Source organism: Heterodontus francisci, chromosome 14, assembly GCF_036365525.1.
Source record: "Heterodontus francisci isolate sHetFra1 chromosome 14, sHetFra1.hap1, whole genome shotgun sequence".
NCBI lineage: Eukaryota > Metazoa > Chordata > Chondrichthyes > Heterodontiformes > Heterodontidae > Heterodontus > Heterodontus francisci.
The window spans coordinates 40,500,859-40,528,052 of record NC_090384.1 but is presented as its reverse complement, the minus strand read 5'-3'; the positions used below and the strand labels follow the sequence as shown (position 1 = coordinate 40,528,052).

At 43.1% G+C, this 27,194-nt stretch overlaps 1 protein-coding gene across 4 annotated transcripts in view; it reads left to right on the top strand.

Annotated features, from left to right (window-relative positions):
- Nucleotides 1-27,194, top strand: part of LOC137376988 (protein phosphatase 1 regulatory subunit 12A-like) — a 190,686-nt gene that overhangs the window by 95,914 nt on the left and 67,578 nt on the right. For 3 of the 4 annotated variants that reach the window (XM_068046048.1, XM_068046049.1, XM_068046046.1), the window contains exons 6-11: nucleotides 3,756-3,830; nucleotides 6,566-6,657; nucleotides 12,611-12,783; nucleotides 14,944-15,047; nucleotides 21,908-22,120; nucleotides 26,343-26,428. In XM_068046048.1, the coding sequence (XP_067902149.1) occupies nucleotides 3,756-3,830; nucleotides 6,566-6,657; nucleotides 12,611-12,783; nucleotides 14,944-15,047; nucleotides 21,908-22,120; nucleotides 26,343-26,428 (743 nt within the window). The remainder of the gene's footprint in view (nucleotides 1-3,755; nucleotides 3,831-6,565; nucleotides 6,658-12,610; nucleotides 12,784-14,943; nucleotides 15,048-21,907; nucleotides 22,121-26,342; nucleotides 26,429-27,194) is intronic. The other variant, XM_068046047.1, reaches the window with a different exon arrangement.

The following is a 27,194-nucleotide window of genomic DNA, read 5'->3' as shown; positions in this document are numbered from 1 at the left end:
AAAAGTGAGCTGTAAGGTTTCCTGTTGAAAATGGAAATCGAGTGTTATAGCTATGTTAATAACATTGCTTGATTTTTTTTTTGTTGTTGTGGGGAGATAGGAAAAAAAATTGTAGGAATTGAGATTTAAGGAACTCATACTTCTAGGACATAGCCTCATTCACTAGTTCTGTGCACCAGAAATTTGGGCAGGGAAATCAGTGCAGAATTTTAAAGATAATAAAATGAATGGATAGAAAAGCTGCCAGATCCATTGACGACCATTCCCATATTCCCATTAGTTGCTGCCAGCAAGTGAAACAACAAATGCAGATTTGTAAGATCTACTCTGATCGATAAAGTAGGATATCAAAAGGTTGTGGTGATGGCGGAGTGTGAAGAAGAGAAGCAAGCCGACTGATAGAATAGAATCATGATACATTGGTGTTGGATGGAATGGGTTTGATGGGCTGAATGGTCTTTACTGATTCCTTATCAACTTTTGTGCTGCATGTTGCTATATTGCATTGCCTAATGCTGTATTACACTGCTTTGGTCTATATCATATAACAAACCCTGGGTATTCTTACCTATCTAATTATAGCCAGAGAATCACCAGCAGTGGTTTCTCTTCTAACACATTAGAGCACAGCAACATTGGCTCCCAGTTAAGTAAAGCCTTAATTTTAAAATTCTCATTCTTGTTTTCAATTCCCTGCATGATCTAGTCTCTCCCTAGTTCTGTAATCTCCTCTAGCCACAACCTTCTGAGATACCTGCTCTCTAATTCTGGTCTCCCAGAGATTTCCCAATTTTGTTCACTCCATCATTGGTAGTTGTGCCTTCAGCTGCCTAGGCCCAAAGATCTGGAGAGGTGAGAGTGACTGTCCTTGGCATCAAGGCAGCATTTGACTGAGTATGGCATCAAGGAGCCCTAGCAAAACTGGAGTCAATGGGAATCAGGGGGAAAACTCTCCACTGGTTGGCGTCATACGTAGCACAAAGGAAGATGGTTGTCCCAGGACATCACTGCAGGAGTTCCTCAGGGCTGTGTCCTAGGCCCAACCATCTTCCGCTGCTTCATCAATGACCTTCCCTCCTTCATAAGGTCAGAAGTGGGGATGTTTGCTGATGATTGCACAATGTTCAGCACCATTCGCGACTCCTCAGATACTGAAGCAGCCCATGTCCATATGCAACAAGACCTGGACAACATCCAGGCTTAGGTTGATAAGTGGCAAGTAACATTTGTACCACACAAGTGCCAGGCAATGACCATTTCAAACAAGAGAGAATCTAATTATTTCCCCTTGATGTTCAATGGCATTACCATCGCTGAATCCCCTGCTGTCGGCATCCTAGGGGTTACCATTGACCAGAAACTGAACTGGAGCAGCCACATAAATGCTGTGGCTACAAGAGCGGGTCAGAGGCTGGGAATTCTGCGGCAAGTAATTCATCTCCTGTCTCTCCAATGCCTGTCCACCATCTACAAGGCAAAAGTCAGGAGTGTGATAGAATCCTGTCTACTTGCCTGGATGGGTGCAGCTCCAACAACACAAGAAGTTCGACACCATCCAGGACAAAGCAGCCCGCTTGATTGACACCCCAAACACCACCTTCAACATTCACTCCCTCCACCACCGACACACAGTGCCAGCAGTGAGTACCATCTACAAGATGCAGTACAGTAACTCATCAAGGCTCCTTTGACAGCACCTTCCAAACTTGCAACCTCTACCACCTAGAAGGACAAGCTGTTTGGGAACACCATCACCTGAAAGTTCCCTCCAAGCCACACATCATCCTGATTTGGAACTGTATCACCGTTCCTTCACTGTTACTGGGTCAAAATCCTGGAACTACCATCTGAACAGCGCTATGGGTGTACCTACACCCCAAGGATTGCAGCGGTTCAAGAAGGCAGCTCATCATTACCACCTCAAGGGCAATTAGGGATGGGCAACAAATGCTGGCCTAGCCAGCGCCGCCCTCATCCCACGAACGAATAAAAAAAATTTCCTCTCTAAACCTTTCCACCTCTCTACCACTCTTTCCTCCTGTGATGCGTCTTGGGACTTGACTATGTTAATATGCTATATAAATTGTTGTTGATCAATGTGTTCTCTCATCCAATAGAAACAAAAAAAAAGATGAATTAGTGATGCATCGCATTACTGTTTGGATCTTGCAATGTGCAAACAAGCTCACAGTTGCTTACTTGCCAACAGTCACCGTACATCAACATAGCACATTGTGTGAAGCACTTTGAGAAGTTTTTGCCCTATATTGTGCTATGCTACTCTCTCTCGCTCTGTTTGAACTGTATCATTCCATGTTGATTTGCATTGCTGAATATTGCATAGTATTGCTGCTGTTCTATATTGTGGTGCGTTGTATTGATCTATATTACACTGTATTTATCTATATTCCAGCATTTGTTCTTTATGGACTATTGTACCATATTTCTCTATATTAACTTTAGTGCGCTTTATTTCTCTATTCTGATGTGTTGCTTTATATTGCACTGTATTCTTTGATGCAGTACTATTGAAATATAGCATGCTTCATTGTGATAAATAGTAACCTATTCAGCAGTGAGTTTACATACTGAGTATGTTGCTCTATATTGTACTGAATGTTATATTTTCCATTGTATTCTATATTGTGCTCTGTTGTTCCATACTGCCTGTATTGATGTGTGCTGCTTGATATTGCACTATATTGCTCTTTTTTTTCATAGTGTAGCTCTATGTTTGATTTTGTTGCCTTAAATTGATCTACTTTGCATTATATTTATGCATTGCACTGTATTGGTGTGCTTTGCGTTGTATTACTCTAAATTAGAAAATGCAAATTAAAGTATAAAAACCATCCACAATTCATGCATGTAATTTTAAACTGATTAATCTTGTGGGTTGATGTTTCCTGTAGAACTTGCATTGTAGATTTTTACCTCTCTCAGTTTAGAAATGATGCAAAGTCTCAGATGTTCCTTGGTTCGAGTTGCTTGGCCTCCCTTCACTTTGTGAAAGTACAGTATGTTTCTTTTTGGGTGGATTAGCTGTCGGGAATTGATAAAGCTGCATTCACAAGCACCTGGATCCAATCTCCATATGTCCAGTCATAAAAGACATGTGGATATAAAGGGATTACTGCCCAGGATGACTCCACCCCCTGGGCTAATATATAGTCGATACAATCATAACCTTACATGGGCACAGAATGCATTTGAACAGTTGTAAACAATAGTTCCACAATGGAATCTGTTCACAATGTAATGCTGATGTAAATGCTGACCATCATTGAAACAGTTGTGAAAGCAGTAAGATGGTCAGAAAGAGTTGGCTAAACCTGAATCGGGTGCAAGGATTCAGATGCTGCCTGATCTCTGTTTCCTGATAACTGATCCTAACTATATTCCCAGGACTGGCTGGGAGACTGGCACACTCCCATGCGAGAAAGATAATTTCCTGCTGATGAATTGAATTGAAAGAAAAACAGTCCTAAAGACTCCATTCTCAAGTGCAGTTTAGATATTTGTTGAGTGGATACTTGACCTTTGCAATGCATTATGGGTCAAACAGTGGCACGATTAGAGTTCAGATAATGGATGGTCATAATTTCATGATGGCAAAGGTTTGGTTTGTTCAGTTGCATTGTATAGAAATGATACAAATTTGTTTTACTGTCTCCAAAATGACTGTTAAGTGGAGAGTAGTGATTGCTTGCTTTCGGGGAATATGGTAATTGACAGGTTTTTTTCCTGAATCATAGGGTCAAACGGCATTTGACGTTGCAGATGAAAGCCTCTTGGAACTGTTGGAGGAGCTACAGAAGAAACAGGCTGTTGTAAGTATCAGACAGAGGGATGTACTGATAGTCATTTCAGAACAATCTGCTCACACAAGGTGGGGACAAGTTACACCTCCTTGGGGTAAACTTCTGACAAAGTTAAAAAAGCAATTGATAAGTTTGTCATGGAGTGGAGTGGTGGGGGGGTGTTGGGTTGGGTGTGTGTGTGGGATTTGCCTGGTTCCTATTTGATGAGCATTGCGATGAGCCTCTTCCAACCACCACCAGCCTGTCCATGATCAGTAGAAGAAAACCATTGCCACCACAAATGATATGACAGGGAGACCCACCCCCATGGATCACCTTCATCACTGCAGAACAACATTGGGGAAATGCACTCCCCTGCACCACTCCCCACCTACAACATTGTTCCTAAACCTATTATGGATTGCTGCAAAATCCTATGTTTGCACAATAGCCAACATTCATCAGATATTTATTTAATATAAAGTTTCTTTAACTTGAAGGACATAAATCATATTCATGACTAATTTAGTTCAAGCTAGTTAAAGGGATTATACATTATCTGTTGGGCCTGCCTTTTCGTTGTTCATTTCCATCTCGAGGCCCTCTTCAATCATGTCCTGCTCCTCTTTTATCCTCATCTTCTTGCTTGTGGCAGGTTTGTCATCTCTCCTGTCAAACTAGGAGATTGCTGGCTGTTATGTGTGGGAAGCAAAAACTTTCAGCACATTTTCTTTCTAACGGGATTTCTTTTTTATCAAATTTTGGGATGACCAGCCAGAGGGTGATTGGGATCTGGAACTCACTGCTGAAATGGTGGTAGAGGCAGAAATCCTCATAAAATTTAAAAGTTCTTGGATATTGCCTTGAAGTGTTGTAACATACAAGGCTATGGACCAAGAGCTGGAAGGTGGGATTAGGCTGGATGGCTACTTGTCAGTTGGCGTGGACACAGTGGGTTGAATGGTCTCCTTCTGTGCTGTAAATTTCTATGATTCTAATTTCTATCATTTAAATATATGACCTATGAATGTAGAAGATTTACTTTGCATTCGACTTGGGCTGTACTTGGCCTGAGACTGCTTGATGGGATTTTGGTGTAAGGAGTATTTTTCTGCATCTGACATTTTCAGTTTGTGCATTCAAGTCCATCTCCAGAAATCTAAGCATATAATCTAGTCTGGCACTTCTGTGCAGTACTGAGGGAGTGCTGCACTGTCTAAGGTGCTGCCTTTCAGATGAGACATTAAAGCGATACTCTGTCTGCCGTCTCAGGTGGACATAAAAGATCCTGTGACACTGTTCAAAGAACCTCAAGGGAGTTCTCCTGGTGTCCTGGACAATATTTGTCCTTGAATCAATGCCTAATACAGATACTCTGGAATTATCTCATTGGTTTTTGTGGGGCCTTGCTGTGCATAGATTGGCTGCCACATTTCCTACATTACAATGACTACACTTAAAAATTATTTCATAGGTTGTAAAGCTTTCAGACGACCTGGGTTCATTAACAGTGCCACATGAATGCAAGTCTTTTCTTCACGTAGCTGATTTGGGAGTGTTTGGCTCAACATGATTGACATCTTTCTTCTTTGGTGAAAATTGATGGTATTTCTGTATGCATGTACCGTACTGCAGGATGATAGAGATTCTGCCATTCATTTTCTACCGCACAGATCCATATATCTGTTAAAATATTTATTATCTTTAGCTGTCCTCCCATTTCCTGGTTTTCCTATTGGTTAGCCAAGCAGATGGTTTAGCAAGCTGCTTCCAGACTGCTGCTGGTACCATGCACAAGTAACAAGCCAACTCGCTACCATTTGCACTTTCTGTATGTCAGTAAGTGCTTAATGCTGCACATAGCACTGAGACCAGTCACTTGGCATATGGGGATGGTTTATCATTCATAGACAAAAGAACCAAAACTCCTGCCAGTTCGGAGACAAGGCACCAAGATAGTTTCAATTAAACCATGGTTAGCAGCATCCCTGCAACAGAATTTACCTGCTGTTCCTGCAGTCCGCAAGCATCCAGTAAGGGCTGTGGAAGGTAGTGATTTATTGTACATGTGACAGCAGGCCTTTTGCCTCAATTTAATGGGATCTCACTCCAGATCAAGTAGAATAGGAACATTGTGTTCTTTTCCCTCCTACCTGCTCCTTTTACAGCCTACTAGAAAAATCATCATCTTACCAGTAATCATAAGAAATAAGAATTCTATCATTCCTAAAAGCTAGGGAGTCAAGTCTATCCTGGGCATAAGAAACCAGAACTTGCTTGTACAAAAGGATTGGTAGTGGAGCAGAGGCCTCATAAGCATCTGCATCAATGTAGCTCTCCAGGAATTATCAATAGATCTGAGGACATCAGTTAATAGAAATGGCACTGCTTGATTCACTTCCACATTCATCCGTGCTGCTGAGTGAATCTTAATTTCTTCTTGTATTGCAAACAGGTCAAAGTTACATAGGCTTCTCGCAAAGCCACTAACCTTTGGGGTTTATTATTGTTGTCTTAGCAACCAATAGTGTTGAAGCCTTTGTGGTTCAAGAAGAGATTCCTTTGGCAGACTGGTACCCTTGGGGGTTTGCTGATCAATTTTCTGCTTTTCTGCTTAATTGGACAAATCATAGCAGTTGGATTGGACCTTAGAGGCCATCATTGAATTCATGTTCTTTCTGCAGCTTTTTCTCCTAGTTGGGCATGTATAGGCATATGAATTAAGTTGAATATTATATTTTATTTCCTCTTTATGCTAAAAACAGATGAAGATTGAGAAGGAGAAGCAAGCTAAGATGGAAGCCTCCCTGATTGAATTGTCAAATGCCTCACAGCAGCTTCCATCCAGGAGCAGGAGGTTAGTTCTTGCTTAGTTTTTTACCATGATTCTACATCAGCATGTAGACACACTGTTTGATGAGTGGTGATGCTTTTACCCACAATAACACCACTGGATTTTTTTTATATAACCGTGGACACAATATTCACCAATCAAGAAACTGAGCTAATGCTTAAAAACACTCCTCTTCCCCACTTTCCCCTCTTCTGTCCCCACTGAAAATGGAAGCATTAGTGCAATTGAAAATCATTTTCAAAAACAATCATTTGTTTTGTCTTTTCAGTTTGTTTGATGTGGCTTCTTATGGAATTGGAAGTTTAAAATCTGATTAGTTGTCTGAGAGGAAGGCCCCACTGCTCAAATGTGCAAAAAAAAGCTCAGTGTGATGGGATCGTCCCATCCCTTTATGCTCAGTTAAGGGACTTTGAATGAAGCCACTCCAAATAAAGGTGAACTTTAAAGGCTTGTCAGAGATGGCAGGGGAAATGGTTCAGACCTGCGGATGAAGGGATAACACTGGATTTCAAACTGTAGGGAAGTGCTGACACTGTTACAGTGACCATGATATTTAATGTTTGAAACAAAGGCCTTTTCTCTTAATTTTAAATCTATATTTTTACTATATTTTAATAGTTTTTTTTTCATAAATCTTTTGTATTCCTTTTATTAGGCTGAGGTTTGTTAGCTGGTTTGCACCATTCCAGAGGGATGTTTGTGATCCACTTGCAGGAACTAGTTACTGCGGTACAGCAGATCACTGTGGGCTCAAGCTGGTTTCTTTTCAGCTCCCCTGCCCCCTTGTCCCAGCTGAGATTCGGAACATATACACACAAGGGAATTGATGCAAAAAGAGCAAGAACACACACACACATTTGCACACATACTTAGACATACTCGCTCTAGCAATCCTACGAGTTCCTCTCTTTCTAGATACCAAGAGCCATAATTCTTATTTAACTTGCACACACAGTTGGCCATCTCTCCCATTATCATCGTGAAGTGGAGCTGAGGGGGGAAATATGAAATCAGCTTAGGCCCTTCTCATTCACTATATGGTAACCAGCTACATGGCAGTATTGTTAGAAGCCTGGGAGGGTGCACTTCCGTCTTGCCTCTGGGTCCATGAGTAACTCATGTTATTGCTGAATGGTGGGAGGGTAGGGATTGAGTCTGTAACGCAAAGAAAATAAAGGGAAAAAATGGTGCTTTACCATGAATTACTGCTCACCTTATAGATTGGTGCTGCTTCTCTGGTCTATACAGATGAAGCCAGTTTCCTGTGGTCTCTGGCAGTGGCAGATGCCAGATGCAGCAAGAGTGTGGAGCTGAAGATGTGCTGGGCATCTTGTGTATGAGTGTCTTGCTGTTCTAATATGTGGAGTACATTGCAGCCGTCTTACAATCAAAATTGTACTAGATTTTTTAAAAAATCATGGAAATAACGCAGCTTTTTGCTGCAATTCTGAAAGTGCAGGGAAAATTAAATGCTGCAGCTCCCCTTTTCTGCCACGCGATAATGCTTTACTGCAGTTTTCTCAAGTGAGCTAATAACCTCCAGTGGTAGTTTCAAGTACTGCATCTGTCTCAACCCAGGTTCTGTGCAAAAGACCTAATGCCAGCAAGCCCATCCTAACAAAGACCATATACAATTAACTGTAGCAGTGACAACTTGGTACTGAGTCAGAAGGTTGTGTGTTCAAGCTCTACTCTAGGATTTGAATGCATAATCTAGGCTAACACTCAAGTGCATTATTAAGGAAGTTCTGTACTGTAAGAAGTTTTGTCCCTCGGAATGGCATTTTAAACAGAGCTCCTTTCTGTCATGCTGCCTTTCTCACTGATGCCTATGCCAAATGACAGCCATTTAATTTTAAGCTAATTCATTGTATATGAAGCCCATGGAGATGTATTTGGGAACCATAAGATGTTCTGTAAGTGCAAGCCTTTTCCCTTTTATCTTGGCCTTTATCCAAGTACTTTTAACCTCTGGAGGAAACATTTTGCTCATTATTTCCTTCTCACTCAGTGCCCCTGCCAAAAAACCCTGTCAGGATATCAGAATGCCCTCCCCGAACCTTCGATTCAATATTATTATCCTTGACGTTGATTTCTGTGTGCTGACTACCTCTGTAACCATCAAGTTCTATACAGTTTTGTGCCCTATAACCCTCAATTAAAAGTTCATGCAGCTCCTTTAGCAATTTTCTCTCCTTTTCAACTGCTCATACCCTTAATCAGCTGAGCTACTAGGAGAAACTTATCTCGTTCTTGTTAATGCGTTAATTGAAACAACATTAACTGATTTAGCTGCATGAACTTCTAATTGAGGGTTATAGGACACAAGACTGTATAGAACTTGATGGTTCCAGAGGTAGTCAGCGCACATCTCCATTGCTCTGTGATGAAAATGAAGATTCATTCTAGCCTGAAGAATAGCTTTATCCCAAGTTCTGTACTCACAGAGCATATTACATGACCTGCTTACTTCTTATTAACCATTCCTTTATTGAACCACATTAAAGAATTGAATCATATCTCATTCAGTCTTTCTCCAATGAAAACTAGCTCAGTTCTCTGTATATCCTCAAACCTAAGAGCCCTGAGTCCATTCCTCGTCTTTCATATTTCTCTTTCTAATACATTAATATGACCTTTTGAAGATGGTGTCTAAACTGAAACACTACAATCGAAATATCTGCTCACTGGTGATCTGTTCTTAGTTAGAATAACCTCTTAAACTCGTAAACAGACACCTTTGAGATAGATCCCAGTGCACAATTAGCATGTTATAAAATTGAGAGAGCGAGGTGAAGGATCATCATTGAAAAAAGTTAACAGAAAGAGGAGATATAACAGGAATCCATGGTTAAGTGACGTGAAGGTTTTTAAGCTTGAAGAATGTAAAAGAATGTAAGACTAAAGGATGTAAGGAGTTCTACGGGTTTGAGGTTTTAAAAAAGAATGAATTAGAGAAGATTATGTGATTAATCTTGATTTGAACACAGTGGGGCTGTAAGAAAAAAGGAACATAGAGTAAACCAGATTGGAGCATTGGAAGAATAAAAGCAGAAAGTTGACAGAATCCCACACCACAATTGTGTCAATAAAGTAAAGACAGAGGTCATGTCCCCAAAATGAGAGAGAGTGTTCAGAGACTAGCGGTGAAAGAGATATTGTCTTTCAGAACCAGCTATTCTTCAGCTATGTCAAGGAGTGCTTGAAAGGATGTAGTGATTAAGTTTTTTTGTACTGTGGAGGCTATGAGCACTGAGAAATGCAATCTGAGGGAAGTTGATGATCGTATAATGGAATTATTAGCAGAGATTGGGTTGGATAACAAGTAAAAGAGGTCATTGATTTAAAGAAGAAAGGACTGAGGGAGCCCTGGGGAGTGGAAATATGTTAGAGGATAAGGCACCAACTACAGCACAGTTGAAGCAATTTGAAGGCAATGAACCAGGTGGTCATGACCATGGGGTTGGTACTGAGAACCTATATAACGGTGATTTGTTTAAAAATGCACAGTGCCAGAGATATCAAAGGAACTGCGGGAATCCAAGGAAATGACAGGTGATTTACTGATTGTGTTCAGGAGTAGACATCTAGATGTGAGTAATATAGGCAATTAGATGGCCAGTGGAATAGTCCTGTCGAAAACCATACCAGTGAGTGTGTATTGGACCAGAACTTTAAAGTAATGGATAATTTTAATAACAGCTTCCATAGTAGTAGGGGTGGTAATTTGAAGGGTAGGACTGATTACTTTTCTTAGTGACTTGGTGAGCATGAGAACATCTCTCAGGAAAGCAGGACTGGAGAATAAGAGATTGCAGAGACAATGTAAAACAGCACACAATTTGTAGATGATGGGAGGGATAACAGCAGAACCAAATGTCTCTTTAGGCTGTAGAAGACAAAGCTCCGAATGCATCTGCTCGGGATAAAACATGATGGTGACCAATATGGTTGAACAGAACGGAGCAATTGGAAAAGGCAAATTCTAAATAATAGACACTTTTGATGAATGGCCATTAATCTCACCCAAATCTTTGTCAATCTTTGCAAACAGATATCCCTCCTTACAAATGGATATCCCTCCACTGTGTGCATGCTTCATTTCAATGTTCCAATGTGCATCATGTTAAATTTACTTAATTTGAAAAGCAATCTACTAAATTGACCCAAATCAGTTTAATCTCATCAATATCCCCCATTATCAATCACTGGGCCACAGAGCCTGGTTTCTGTTAGTTGTTCAATTTTAATAAAACTTCCATATGAACAGCAGGGAATTTAGAATAGATCTTGCACAACTCCACTCATTAACTCTCCTGGGATCTTTCCCATTTATCATCTCTGTTTCCTCTTCTTGATCCGCTTTCCAAACCAGCTAATTTACCTATCATTAGTTCAATGAGACGCAATCTTCTTCACAAGCGTCAGGTGTGAAACCTTATTGAATATCTTCTGAAAATGCCAGTAACTTACCTGCACAAAGAATGCCAGTAGGTTTGTGAGACATGATATTGCTAGTCACTGCTTTAGCTTGCACACCTGTTTTTCTCCCCCTGATATTCTGGTAGTTCTAACGCATTAATTCTTTTGAAGAGTGATCCATCTTTTCACCATCTACCCTAGAGCCCTTACAGTTGCAATAACTCACTCCTGACTGTTGTATGAGTCCTACACCTCGTTACTATTTCTTGTATCTTTCAAAACATTTCTAAATACTGATTGCCGTGATTAGTCAACAACTCCATTATCATTATATCATGTGACTACCAGGATGATAGATGGATCTTGGTCTTTCATTTTTATGTTCCTATGTTAAGCATTAAAACTGATTTTTAAAAATGAAAGAGGCTGCATTTATGCTCCAAATATATTGCTCTTAAGGGGAGAGCTCTTAAGTGAGGGAAGGGACTGCTGTAAAGCAGGGAGTCTTGCAGTAACCATGTAGTGATGAGGAATGCACTGTGTGCTGAGGCCTGGCCTCGTACAAGTTGATTGGAAGTCGGCTGCACTGTATTGGCTTCATCACTGGACAAAGAATGGTGCCTCACCCAGTAAAATGCTGTGTGAGGACTGACCTCTGGGCCCTTGCCAGGGGCTCAGTGATTGTTTTGTGCTTTGAGATCCAGCAGGGTACAAAAGAACAACTCCAGCATTTCCTCATGAGTAGGCTGCAGCACCAAGACAGCAGTGTCGTTCCCATTCGACACTGGAAAAACAATAGAATGTGACGAACAAATGTGCTAAGCTGAGATTGCAAGAGAGTATGAGAGGATGTTACAGTGCAACAGGGAACTGGGAGAGGGTTACACAGTGTAACAGAGCTGGGAGAGTGTTACAAGACAATAGAGGAGATTTTGGGAGTGCATTACACAGTAATCCAGAGCTGTGGGTTGTGTGCATAGAGCTGAGGTTATGTTACACAGCATAGCGGAGAGCTGGGAGTGTATTACACATGATAATGGAGAGCTAGGGACAGCACAGGATAACACAGTGCTCAGAAAGTGTTACTTACAGGAGAGCAGAAAACCAAGAGTGTGCTTTTCATGGGAGCCAGGGACTTATTGCACATCGAATGAGAGGGTTCTGGGAATGTGTTGCAGAACAATAGATCTGCAAATGCCACGCACTGGGTGACAGAGCTGGGAATGCACTACCCATGTTTATAGAGCAGGCGAGAGTGTTGCACAGGATAACACAGAGCTGGGAGCATGTAACACAGGAAAGCAGAGAGCTGGGAGAGAATTGTTTCAAAAGTTGGATGCAACATTGGAACTTTCTGTTAAGTTGGTCAGCCTTTGACATCAGCGCCCTATTTGCTGTGTCTGCTGGAGAGTGGCTCCTTTATACCCTGTTTGAGTTGTGTGTCTAACCCTGAGAGATGGAACTTGCTGACCTTGTCCTGGGCCTGCACGCATCACACTAACAGCCAACCGGAGCTAATCCGTTATCCCACCAGGACTTCTATTTCCCGTATGAGCAGCAAAGATAAAATCTCAATACATGACAAGGAGCGCAAGACGCTAGAGTCTTTGATGCTGGAGCATGTCAATGACGAGGAGGAAGACAGGAAGAAGTTGAATGGCTCAAGTTCTGAGGAGGAGATGCCATATGAAGCTGAATCAGAAGCTGGTAAGTCAAAGGACAGTGACCTCTGCTTCTAACAGTGGGGGCAACAGTTTAAGTTTCTCTCCACAGAGATGGGCCTTGGGCCTGGTGTTCCATTATTTTCTGTTACTATGCCATGGTATAATCTTCAATCCCAAGATTTCACCCAGGTTAAGACTCTGTACCCATTAGCTTCTCTGAAGAAGGCATTCGGTGGAAACTGGGTAAGGAACAAAAATCAAAGGCTTAAGAACATAAGAAATTGGAGCATGAGTAGTTCACACTGCCCATCGAGCCTGTTCCGCCATTCACTAAGATCATAGCTGAACTTCTATATCAAATCCACATTCCCACCTATCTCCATATCCCTTGATTACCTTAGTGTCCAAAAATCGATCGATCTCAGTCTTGAATATATTCATCGACTGAGCATCCACAAACCAAACAAAGAATTGCAACGATTTGCAACCTTCTGAGTAAAGAAATTTCTCCTCATCTCAGTCCTAAATGGCTGGCTCCTTATCCTGAGACTGTGACTCTAGTTCTAGACTCTCCAACCAGGGGAAACAGCCTCTCAACATCTTACACTGTCAGGTCTCTTTTTAAAAAAAAAATTCTAGATCTCAATGAGATCACCTCTCATTCTTCTAAACTCCAGAGAATGTAGGCCCATTCTACTCAATCTGTCATCATAGGACAGCCCTCTCACCCCAGGCATTAATCTAGTAAATTACTGTTGCACCACCGTTGGTCAAACCTGTGCCAATTCTGCCCTCCCCCCTCTGCAAGCACCACCTAAAACTACATTCCTCAACCACTTCTCTTGGATTTCTGTGTGTTATCGGATGTAAAACAGTGTACCCAGAAGCAATTTTAACAAGTGCTGATATGTTCTGAATCTGATGCTGTTGGTTGCTGAGAACAGAAAAGCTGACACTGCACTAATGGGTAATTGACTTTAATGAGGATGCTAGAGATTCCCCATCGCTCAGTGTATGTTCCTGCAACTATGGCACAAGTGATGACCGACAGGGCAGGATCTTATGCCCTCTGAAAAATTTCAGGGGTTGGAACCATTTTGCAGACTAGGGTCAGAGATGTGCCGACAGTTGGAATCTTCCAGGAGATGGCCAATTAAGAGGCCATCTTTGTGTTAACCATCCAATTAAGGGCACGGGAGGCCGAATCAGAGGGTCAACAGAACTGGACAGCTAGCAGCATCACTGGGGGAGGTGGGTGCTGCTAAGGCTGGTAGGAGACCGCAAGGGCGACTCAGAATGGAGGCGCTCTCTGAAGCATGATGAAAATTTACAAATAAAGAATGCCCAGAGCTGTCAAGGCCATCAGTGTGGAGGGGGAACCACAGGATTGATTGTGGCTATGGCCTCCTTATCCCATGGGCTCTGTGATTGGGTGATTGAAAGGAGGCTCTGCTAGCTTGTGGCATCCAGGTAGCGTCCGGGCTCCGGCCTCAGGGTGAGGTCCGTCCAATGCCTGGAAGCTGCTGTGGGGCTCTGGAAATAGCACCTAAGTTGGGGTCTTAATCGCCCAAATTGGCAATTGTGGCTTGCCGGTTCCTTTGGCAGCCGCCTCCAGCAAGATTGAATGGAGGCGGGAATGCGCGTCGGGTAGCTGACCCGATGCACAACTTTCAAAAATTCCGCCCTCCTCCCCGCTTCTAAAGCTGCCTCTGCTGGCCTGATAAGATTCTGCCCTTAGTGTTCAAACTCTGGAACAGTGTTTGCCTTGTGGGGTCCCCATGCAAAGATTCAATTTGGGGACTGAATCTGTTCGAGACCCTGACTGTGTGCCATTGCCTGGGTTGCAGGGCCCTAATGCAGCCCTGGACTTCTCTGATGATGGGAGATGGTCCACTGACTCGGGACCCCGTGCAGTTGCGCGGGCCAGCACAACCCTGCATGGTAGCGCTGTCATTAAAAAATAAACTGGTAGCAGAACCAGAGGTAATGGGTGGATGATAATTTTGGATGAAAAATATTAATGTACAATTAATTTGTTGCTTCCATATTGAGGATGTATTGATGATGGAGACACTCGCTTCTAAGGGGCTCCAGCTATATATAACTTGATGCATGCATTTGGGGTGGGAAGGAGAACCCCAGACTTGCCTTACTCTTACTTTTAGTTGTTGACCATTAATTGTGTCATCTTTTCATTTGAAAGGGAAAGCAAAAGCCCGACTCAACATGAACAACCTCACCACTAAGCGGAGCATGAACGACTCCATCCTCTCATCCTCCACTGCACCCAGTGCAACCAACAAGAGGGTACGTGACATGCGAGAAGGAGAAATGATTGGAGTTTGAGTTCAGATTCTGCAGCACCATCTTCCGATTCAGTTTTTTTTTAACTGAATAGAGCCAGGATCTGGTGGGATTGAAACTGGTTTGACTTTTCCTTGCTTCAGATTTGACATTTTCTCTTTTTTTTCCGAACATCAAACAAACATTCCAGAATTTCGGAAATACTGCATTGTTTTCTCTGAGGAATGCTGCTTGCTTGCTTTGGAAAGGACATTGTAAAGTTTCTTGCTGCAATGAATGCTGCACTGTTTCTGGTTGAGGGAAGATGCACTGTTTCCTGTTTGGTTGGATCATGTAATGTTCCTCTTCTGAGGGATGCTACATTTCATTGCAAGAAATATTGCATTGTTTGCTGTGACTGTGCACTTTCCTGTGAAGCCCAATTGCTTCCTAATGCAAGGGTTGTGTTTTGCTTCCTGTTATGTGTGCTGCTATAAATTGCTGTTGCAAGAGCGATTGCATTGTTTTTTGTGAGCTGTATTGCATTTTTCCTTTTGCAAAGGCTATGGCATGGTTTCATGTTCTGTGAAGTGTTGTATATTTTGAGGGATGCTGCATTGTCTGCGGTTCCAAGAGATAGTTCCTTTTGTAAGATTTGCTGCATTGCTTCCTCTTGCGTGGATGCTGCATTGATTCTTGTGAGAGATGCTGCCTAGTTTTTTTTTCATTGTGAAGAATATTTAATTCTTCCTGTGGTTAGAGCTGCTGTGATTTATCTGTTGTGAGGGAATGCTGCAAAAAACTGCTGGGGCAAGGAATGATGCAGTCCTTCCTGTTGTGATCGATGCTGTATTGCTTCCTTTTGCATTTTCCCATGTGGTGTGCTGCAGTGTTTCATTTTGGAGGCTGCAGAAAAGTTTTGATGAGCTGCAGAATTGTTGTTCCAAAGGGATAGTGCCCTCTCCTTTTTGTGACAGATGACTCATTGGCCAAGAATTTCTTTGGAGTTGCTCCCGCTGCATCGCCATAGGAAATTCCCGGTCATTGTTTCTGTGGTGAGGTACTGTGTGTTTCTCTTATGATCTGATATTTCATTGTTTTATGACCAATTCTGCCCTTTCTCCTATGTTGTTTTATTGTGAAAAAGGCTGCATTGTTTCTTAATGGCATGGTGTTGCATTGTTTCATGTTGCAGCAAATGCTGTTGCTTCTTGTGATGAATAGGGACAGTGCTTCCTCTTCCAAGGTATGTGTTTCTTGCTAAGATGGATATTGCAATATATATTGTTGCATTGTTTCATTGTGACATTATGCATGGTTTCCAGTTGTGGAGGATACTGCAATGTTTCCATTTAAGGTTGTTCATCGTTTTGTGTGAGGCATGTGTTTTTATCTCTTTAGAGATGCAGCATTGCTTCCTATTGCAACAGATGCTGCATTATTTACTATTTCAAATGATGCTTGGTTGGTTCCTGTTGAGAGATGTTTTCTTGTTTTTTTTTGTTGGGATACTGTTTTGTTTCCTGCTTGGGTCACCACAGCAATTCCTGCTACAAGTGATACGCCATCAGCTGTGAGAACGAATGCATTGTTTCCTTTAGCAACTGGTGTGACATAAATTAATGGGTCTTCCTTACATGGTCTCAGTGCAGTGGCACTGGTGTCAGACCTGTGGCGGCCCCTTATCTGTGGTATTCACTAGTTTACCCTGTACTACCCAGTATCCAATGGAATAACTTAAGGTTATAACAATAGGGATCCCTTTGTGATCTGAACTGGACATTGCATCCTTTGCAAGTCCCCTCATATGTGCTTCTCCAATCTTCTGGTAGGTGGAACTGATGAACACTCTGCTGAGACAGTGTGAAATCAAGAAGCTGGTTTATTTTGCATAATACACGTGACTGGACTGGATGGCATTTCTAAACTTCCTTAACTTTTATTATGCTCCATTAAAATGTAAAACAACAAAAATGTATTGTGCACTCCTAAATGATGGGGGAATTTCCCCCTTAATTTTCCCTTTAAGGTCAGTCTTTAGTGGTAAAAGTCTACCAGCTGTATCCTTAGCTTCCGGCTCTTACCAACACCTGTCTCTTACAGACTTTGTTGGAACTGACTAAGTGTCTTACCCTTTTTATTACTTGCGATCCCAGAAAGAAAGGCTTGGCTTTTAATTCCTTCTCATGTCCAGGGTGTGGTTCACCAAGCTGTCAATCAAGCCTGCTACCCATGCCTCAAAGAGCAGATAGTCACCATGCCATCATAGCAATTGACTCCTGCTGAGCTCAGATAAACAGGGCCATATCAATAATAGGTTTCTGGGAGCTCTGAGAGAAAACAACCCTCATTGTCCCAGATAGTGGGGAAGTTAACTTTAATGGTTTGGCTCGCCTGCCTTGATTTAGCTGCAAACTGAATAATTTTTGTTGACTTGCTTTAACCTAAATGCAGTCATTTCAAGATAACGCATTCCCAAATCCTTTCCATGTGAAAATGATCAAAAGTAAATCCCAAAATGTGACCAGGTTGCCTGTCAGAATGAATGCTGCATTGTGTTCTGTTCTGAGGGATGCTGCATTATATTCTCCTGTACTGATGCTGCAATATTGCTGCAGTGTATATGCTGCCCTTGCGATGCTTACAGCATGACTGCCTTTTGGAATGCTGCATTATTTGGTGAGCAGCAATTTTTTTTCTTGTAAGTTATGATGCATTGTTTCTTGTAGGAAATGCCACACTCATTCCTGTCAGATGCACTGCTTTGTATCTTTGGATGAGTGCTGCATTACTTCCTCTTGGTGAGATACGCTCAATTGTTTCCAGCTACAAGGATGTTGCATTGTTTTCTGGTGTGAAGTTTGCAGTGTAGTTTTCTGTTGCATGGGACGCTGCAATGTTTTGTGTGAAGGTCGGTGAATTTTATTTAATTTTCAAAATTTTGCGTTGTTTTCTATTGCAAGGGATTTTACACTGATTCCCTTTCTGAGGGATGCTGCACTGCTTCTTTCTGTGAGGAATCTTGCAAACTTTCCTGTTGTGAAGGAAGCTGCACTGTTCACTGTTGCATCTGATGCTCTATTTACTTTTCTGTGGGGCACACCAATGTTGCTTGTTGCAAAATAATCCTGTAGTTCTTCATCTGTGATGCATTGCTACTAGTGAGGGTGGTACATTTTCCCTTATAGTGAGTATACAGTGTCATTTTTTTGTGAGGTGTGATATCGTGCTTTAACTGTTGCAAGATACTCTGCATTGTATACCAGGGAAAGTTATGTAGCATTGTTTCCAGTTACAAAGATTGCTGAGTTCTTTCTTGAGAAGGTTGTGATATTTAATAGTGTGAAGATTACTGTGTTGTGTCTTGATGGGAAGAGTGCACTCTTTTTGTGCTTGTGCGGGGACCCTGCCCCCGTCATCCCAGCCCTTGCATGGGGACCCTGCCTTCCTGATCACAACCCTGCATGGGGACCCTGCCCTCCACAATCCGCCTCTCCCCACTGTGAGGACCCTGCCCTCCATATCCCCCCCACCATTGTTTGAGGACCCTGCCCTCCACCCCCACCGCCCTCCCTCATCATGGAGGACCCTGCCCTGCACACCCTCCCCACCTCCCCCCACCATGCGAGGACCCTGCCCTTCACACCCGCCGCTTCCCCACTGCCTCATGGGGCCCCTGCCCTCCCATACAGGGATACAAAATGTTTCATTCATTGAATGACTTTGTTGACATGCTTTTTTTTATAGATTGAATTGATGAAGATGTTCACTTGTATTAATGGAATTATAATATGTGCAGAATGAGGGTATGACCTTTTTCTGTGCCCTTTCTTGCCTCCCTTACTTTCTCTCTCTCTCTGTCTCACTCACCAGACCTCACCTGTCTTTCTCTTTTTCTCCTTTTGCTCTTCCTTCTGACTACAGTTTGACTTCATTACTCCTTTCCTACCTTTTTGTCAGCCAAATGACCCAACGTCATGGCGACAGGGCCTGCGCAAAACCGGCATTGTCTTGGTACCCCAGAGAGGGCAAAGAGCAGCGGTGAGCGTCTCACATGTTGAGGTTTCCCATCCTGGTGGAGCTTTTGGTGTGCTGCATGTGTGCGTGGTTTGTCTTGCTCTTTATCTTGATCTTCCTCTCTCTTTTAACCAACTAAATTTTGGGCTAACTTGCTCCTGCAAACTGAAGCCAAGCTGACTTCTTATTTCCTCATGAAAGCAACAGAAACTCTAGAAATCTACAAGTGAATATGTTAACATTGTACATTTTCACCAATGCTATGCCCTTTTTCCTCTATATAATCTCCCATATCTCTCTCATTGCTGAAGCTGATCAATTCAGAAATTGCTCTACATCGCTTCGCCTCTCCATGACTCTCATGGGTTGGGCTTTAATGTTTTTCCCCTTCCGTCTTACTTACCTTCTTTTATGTGGATTGACCAGAGAGAGGGAATGTGACCTCATTGAAAGCAAGTGCTGCTCACTTATTGCCTACTGGGGTGGAAGGGATGTTAGTGTCACATTGGTTGCCTTTTTAAAATAGATGGAGACGTATTGTGAGGATACTAGGCCTACTATATTACATAGGAACATGGACATGTACAGGATAATAGGTCATTGCAGTTCGTCTCAAGGTTCAGAAAGTACCAAACAAAGTTCTACCTCGTGCCTCTAACTCACTTTCTGTGCCAGTCCATCTTGAACCTAGCTTCACTGTTTCTCTTCTCCGTATATTCACCACCCTCTCTGTAAAGTAGTTAAATCTAAACTTCCCTACTTCACTTTCCCTATTTCAAGAATGAGTTTCCGACCCTTTGTTATAAAGTTAGTGATTGCCAAAGATATTAAAGCTTCAATTCATCTGAATTCCTTTGAATCTCTTAGTCATTTCAAACCACTTTTTTCTCCAGCGTGGATATTCCCAACTTCCATAACCTCACCATGCCCGGGTATGTAATCCAAAGTATCAGTTGTCTCTATCCAAGATGTCGCTGCTGTAATGTGACAGCCAGAATTGTACACAGTACTCCAAGTGGAGCCAGGCCAGTGCTTTGTACAAGTTCATTATTAGTTCCCGAGACCCATTTTCTTTACTGTTGTTATGCGCAATAGTTTCAACAAGCTATTCGCCAGAACACCACCCCTCTCCCCCCCATAATCTCTCTGCTGTCTTTTATCCTACAGTCTAATACTGTGCACCATATACTCCCACTGTTTATTCTTGTTCCGAGGTCTCATTATTTTGCACTTACTATTCACTTTAGACATCTGCCACTACTTGGCCCAACTTCACAGACTGTCCATATCTCTCTTTTTTGGTTATTTGTAGCTACTCTCCCCTAGATTTGGTATTATCAGCAAACTTATGCAGCTTTGATTCTATTCCAAGTTTTAAATCCTTCATGAACATTCTGAGCACATCCCTGAGGCATGTCACTAATAGTCTACCTGTAGAAAGAATCGAGGGCAGTGAAAGTTAACAATACAGACATATCAAGGATCAGGAGGGAACCTGCACGCAACCACAAGAAACTGCAGCTCTCAGGCAAACATCTAGGGTCCATGTGAGATTAAGGATGGCTGTGATCTCCACTGTAGTTAAAATATGCAAAATTAACAACATTATTACGACATGTTAGGCATTATGGTCGGCATGGATGCGGTGGGCCGCAGGGCCTGTTTCTATGCTGTACGACTCTATGACTCTATGTCTTTTAGTCCCCTGATTGGGTAAATGTTCACTGGCAGTCCCTGAGTGGCTGCCTGGCTCCCCGCAGTTCCTTTATTGGGTGCCTGGCTCCCCGCGCTCCCCTGATTGGGTGCCTGGCTCACCGCACTCCCCTGATTGGGTGCCTGGCTCCCCGCGCTCCTCTGATTGGGTGCCTGGCTCCCCGTGCTTGCCTGATTGGGTGCCTGGCTCCCCGCGCTCCCCTGATTGGGTGCCTGGTCTCTCTTAATTCCCTGGTTGCTGTGAATTTACTCCCTAGTTGCCACTTGGACCATCCCTGGGGCTCAGCTGCGTCTGCATTTGAAGCATCAGTAGTAACTATATCCAGAACAGTTTAGACAAAGGACGACTCTGAAGAACAAATGTTCATCGTTAGGGGAAGACTTCCTTTGGCCACCATTGAGAACAAAATTGTGAAGACCTTTTAGAAGCAATTCACTGGAACGATTAGAAGATGCCTTTGCCACATTTGCGATGTTGTCAACGCATATTGGCCAGAGGAAATCTTCCCCGATATAGTTCTGCTTTATTTTATTGTTCAGAATTTATTTTTGTTTGGGAGGGGTGGCTGCAGCCTGCTGGATGTGCTTATTTTCTCGAGGTTACCACATATGTCAAAGAGCTGTTTTGTCTCATTTCTGCTGTACTGGAAGGGTGGCAGAGGATATTAGTCCACTGCTGCCTCTGATGGCATGAGAAAGGTAAGCCCCTCCTACCTCTGCCAGCTTTTCTTTTTGTTTGCCTATGCTTCTGGTCAATCAGACCGCATTTCACTTCCATTGGTTGTGAGGTAGTTCGGTTAGGGGAGAGTGACATGAGACAGCATGGGAGGCTAAGGGCGGCAAGCCTACTTCCAGCAGGAAATGAGCCTCCCCACTACCCTGAGTGTTAAAATGATAAGTTCCTCCTACTCCTAATGTTAGAAGGCAGGGTGGGCTGTAAGCGCCTCCCTTTGCTGTTATCAGAGGCAGCTCAGTCTCTGACACCACGATGTCAATGGGAGGTAAGTTCCCTACTTTTGCTGGCATATTTTATTTTCCGCCTGTGCTTCAGCATCTTGTTTTCTGCTTGCACTGGTCATTCCCTCCGCTTGAGATGGTTGCGTTGTGGCTGGCAGCTCCCATCACTTAATAAACAGTTTCCCTTGCGCACCCAGTTTACAGGCCCTGCCCCCAAAATGGCTGCCCAGGACGAGGAGAAGAAGGAGCAGCAGTCCCTGGCCGCGTGGCGCACTGCCCTCCGCAAAACCGGCAGCTACGGAGCCCTCAACAACTTGCAACCACCACAGGAGGAGCAGAAGAGGAAAGAGATGGGCATCGTCCGGTCAGCATCTAGTCCCAAACTTACTCTGGCTGAATCCAAGGAGAAGGTACGTGGGAGGAATGTTTGGAACCACCAGTCTATCTTGTTCTTCGTCAGTTGCCTGCCTGATATTGTAGTGGCCTGGTATGTGGGTTAGTAACCAGAGAGTGTAAATTTAAGATTTAACGTTGGTCAAAGAGCCAGCGGAGGAGAATTGGTTTTATGCAGACAGTTGTTATGGTCTGGAATGCACTGCCTGAAAAGATGTTGGATGCAAATTCAGTAATAACTTTAAAAAGGGAATTGGATTATATTTGAAAAGGAAACATTAGCAGTGCTGTGAGGAAAGAGCAGGAGAGTGGAACTAGTTAGATGGTTCTTTCGAAGTGCCAACACAGGCACAATGGGCCAAGTGGCTGCCTTCTACGCTGTAAAATCTTTTGTTTCTTGCTGCAGTGTAATCCCACGTATGCTGCTTGCTCTCCGGTGCCTTCTACCTTCATCAAGATAGGGCACTGGATATGATCAGATACAGAAACCAGAGAGATTCCTGTTTCTCATTACCACCACCCACTTCCAAAAAACCACGGCACTGAAGCCAGTTGGAGCATCGCTATCGTCACTGGACCTGCCATCAGCTTACTCAGCACACTGGGTACTAACTCCTCCTGAGAGAGAGAATAGAGCCCAATCTCTCCTATGTAGAGGGAGAAATCATACACTCAGAGTTCAGGTTCTCCCCACATAGAGAAGCTAGCCTCTCGACAAAGTGAGCACAAAGGCCAGCCACTCCCTTACATGTGAACGAAAGAACAGAGGCTCCCACAGGGTGAGAGAGAACACATGCTCACAGAGAGAGTGCAGAGGCTGCTCTGTGTGTGTGTGAGATAGGGAGAGGAGGGGAAGTAGAAGCAGCGCACAAGCATGGAGGTCAGACACTTCCGCCACACACAGGAAGTGAGTGTGCAAGTAAATGTCAGTGCTCAGAGGAAGGAGAAGCTTGACACTACTGCACAGACAGAGCACGCACCAAGGTTAAGTTCAGTTCTGTGGAGATCGGCCCACATCACAAAAATGTCCCTAGGTGATCATTAGTTGGCAATCCCAATCTCACTCAGGCCAGAGGATGGCTGGTGGAGGAAGTGAAAAATGTCACACTTGTGAACAAAAAAGAGGTTGGGGCTAAGGCACATTATATCTCAGATTTGCTTTATCTTTTCTGAGGGTGGTCCATGGAGCTTTATAGAAGTTAGTTAATTCTGCATTGAGCCTGTGCCTTACTTGAGCTAGGAGTGCTTGATGGGCCAGGATGGAGGGTGGTTAACTGTGCATCAAAGGCCTGCTCTACTTATTCAGGGAGTACTTAATGCATCTAATGCATCTAACTTAAGCTGCACATTGCCTGAGAGCATTGATGGGCATTGTCAATGGATCTTTGCACCTAACCTGTGCAGTACCTCAGCTGGGAGTGCTTCATTGAACAGTACAGATGGAGCATAACTCTACATCTAACTGCTGTATCTTAACTGGACGTACTTGGCACGATAGTGTAGATGGATTTTTAAATCTACACCTCTATTGTACCTGATCTCGGTTTCCTGGATGGATAGTGTAGAGGGAACTTTATTCAGTGTCCACTCCACAGTGTGCGTCAGACCTTCACTGTACCTCACATTGCTTAATGGGATAGTGTTGAAGGAACTTTACCCTCCATCTAATCCCTAGTGTGCTGGGAGTGCTTCGTGGGATAGTGCAAATGTTGCTGTTTTTTGCATCCATCCTGCATTGTACCTGACTTTGAAGTGCTTGTTAATACTGCATAGAGGGAGATTTTGTTTTCCATCCAACCCATGCTGTATCTGATTAGAGTATGTGCAATGGAACAGACTAAAGGGCTTTTGCTCAGCATCTAATCTTTGGTGTATCTAACCGGGGCGTGCTTCATGGTCAGTGTTGAAGGAGCTTCACTCTGTACCTAATTTGTACTGGGAAAGCTTGAACAGTACAGAAGGAACTGCACGTAATCTGTGGTGTATCTTGCCTAGGAGTCTTTTACGGCCACTGTGGAGGGACTTTACTCTGCATCCGAACTGTGCTGTACCTCACCTCAGGTTGCCTGGGTGGGAGTGTGTGGAGAAGGTACTGCTATGCATGTAACCTGTGTCATAACTGAGTTTGGTGTGTTTGATGTGGCATTGTGGAAGAACCTTAGCTTAATATCTAACCAATGTTGTATCGGACCAAGTAGTGTTTGATAGAGCAGCAGAGAGGGAGCTTTATTCTGCCTATAATCTGTGCCTTAACTGAAAGTGATTTATGGGGATGTTTATTTTGTATCTAGCTTGTCTGCCTGATCTGGAGTTGCTTGATGAATGGTGCAGAATGAGTTTTACCAAAGCAAAATACTGCAGATAATGGAGATCCAAAGCAAAAACAGAAAAATGCTGGAATACTCAGCAGGTCAGGCAGCATCAGGAGAGAGAAACAGTTAATGTTTCAGGTTGATACAAAATGATGACATCATGACGGCACAGTAGAGCAGTGGTTAGTACCGCAGCCTCACAGCTCCAGTGACCCAGGTTCAGTTCTGGGTACTGCCTGTGTGGAGTTTGCAAGTTCTCCCTGTGACCGCGTGGGTTTCCGCCGGGTGCTTCGGTTTCCTCCCACAGCCAAAGACTTGCAGGTTGTTAGGTAAATTGGCTGTTGTAAATTGCCCCTAGTATAGGTAGGTGGTAGGAGAATGGTGGGGATATGGTAGGGAATATGGGATTAATGTAGGATTAGTATAAATGGGTGGTTGTTGGTCGGCACAGACTCGGTGGGCCGAAGGGCCTGTTTCAGTGCTGTATCTCTAAATAAATAAATAAATGACAGAAGGTCTTCTGTCTGAAATGTTAACTGTTTCTCTCTCCGCAGATGCTGCCTGACTTCCTGAGTATTTCCAGCATTTTCGGTGAAATGAGCTTTACTGTGCTTCTAAACTGTGTTACAGCTGATCTAACTGATATTAAAGTGGGTTACAGTTCTGTATCTAACCTGTGCTGCACTTCACCTTAAATAATGTAGAGAAGGTTTTACTGTGTTTGTTGCATATAGAACATAGAACAGTACAGCACAGTACAGGCCCTTTGGCCCACGATGTTGTGCCGAACCTTTAACCTACTCTAAGATATGCTGTATGTGACCTGGGAGTGGTTCGTTGGCACTGTAAAGGGAGATTTACGTTGCATGTAATCTGTGCTGAACCTTATCTTGGAGTGTTTGATGGAGTAGTTCCAAAGGAACTTTACTCTGTTGCCAATCTCTTGTGTACTTAACCTGGGAGTGCTTAATGGAGCTTTACTCTGCAGCTATCCTTTATCTGACATGGAATAAATGGTGGGAGAGTGTAAAGTACCACACGCTGTAGGTAATGTGGGAGATATGTGTAAAGCAATGTGGAGGAAACTTTCTATTGTAGTTAATCTGTGTCGTACTTGACCCAGGGGGCAGTATAAGTGCTTTATTCTGCATAAAAGTTAAGAGCAGGTCAGACAGTCACTATCGGGAGAATGTAAATGTTAATATTTCAGGTATAAAACTTTTTTAAAACTCTGCTTTTAACCTCTCTTGTTTGAGCTCTGGGAATGCTTGATGGACAGTGTGAAATGAACTTCACTGTGCATTTAATTCATACTAACACTTACCAGAGAGCTTACTGGGATGGAATAGAGGAATCCTTGCTCTGTGTCTGCATGAAAACATTGCTGTAACTGATTTGGGAGTGTTGGATGGATCAGAGTAGAGGGGCCTTTAAACTGGATTGAAACCATGCCTTATCTTGAATAGTTTTACAGGAGAGTATAAAAAGAGAATTACTTATATTTAGCCTGTTCTGTACCCGACCTGGAAGTGCTTGACAGTCTGTGTAGAAAGAGTGTTGATCAAGGTAGGCTTGATGAGGCAATATAGAGGTAGTTTCATACTGCTTGTAATGCCTGCTATTCATGACCTGGAAGCACTTCACCAGTATAGAGTTGAGACTTTACTCTGCATCTAATCCACCAAGTATGTGACACAGGGATGTTTGATGGGGCAACGTTGAGGCAAATTTACCATGTAGTGTATTTGACTGAGGAGTTTTTGGCACAATGTAAGGGAGAAGCTTCCTCTTTATCTAACACGTGTTGTACGTTGTGCTATGTACCATAATTGGGAATGTGTTCTGTTGTTCAGCACTGAGATCTCTAGTATTGAATGCAGATGATGTTGGTTTTGCATTTACCCGTTGTTTCTGTGTTGCCTTTCAGGAGAAGGAGCCCCGGTTAGCCCGTGTGCCGCCCACCCCAACAAGGAAGCTGTTCACCATTGGAGATGCCAATGAAGATAAAACTAGGTGGGCAGATAAGCTGAGGGAACCAGTTCACTAGACTAGTCCACTTGGTTAGCCAAATATTGAAACTCAGTGTAAATACTGACACAGTGATCTCTCAACCATAGTGGCACCATGAGAACAGTGGGGGCAGAAAATCTGAATTAAGAGTTAACATAAAGACTAATGAGTGGTTTTAGCCTGCAGCCCATGCAATACCAGAATGTACTTTGACAATACAAGGAATCAATGGTGGTAATAAGCTATCAGGAGCCCGTGGCTCTGAAGAATGAGCAGCAACAGCCACAGACAACACATGGCCATGTTGCTCCCTCTCTCCCATTCAATAAGAACAAGTTTTAAAGCACAATGCTGAGCTGTCTGGTTATAATTGGGGAGGCCCTTTGAGATTGGGAATGTGAGACTAGGTTACGTATCAAGAAGAAGCCCTGAGTCCAATTGTCCAATGGTGGATGGGATATCACTATTTGGGTTAAGAAGTGTCACCAGCACAGTGTAAATCCTGTATTTACTAAGGTATAGGTTACTGCACCAACTTTTCCTTCATTTTGACTGCCTCAGATACTCCTAAAAACTGGAGTTGGGGCCTGAATGGACTTCTAGTTTCAGCACTTTTCTGTATCAGTGGCTTCCTCGATCTAAAATAGGCCATTAGGATTTAGGTGTGTAAACTTAAAAAAAAAAAAAATTCTGATTGTGTACATGTTGAAAAAGGCCTAGATTTGAGGCTTCAGATAGATTGCAAGAATAAGGGTTGGAGCTCGCTAAA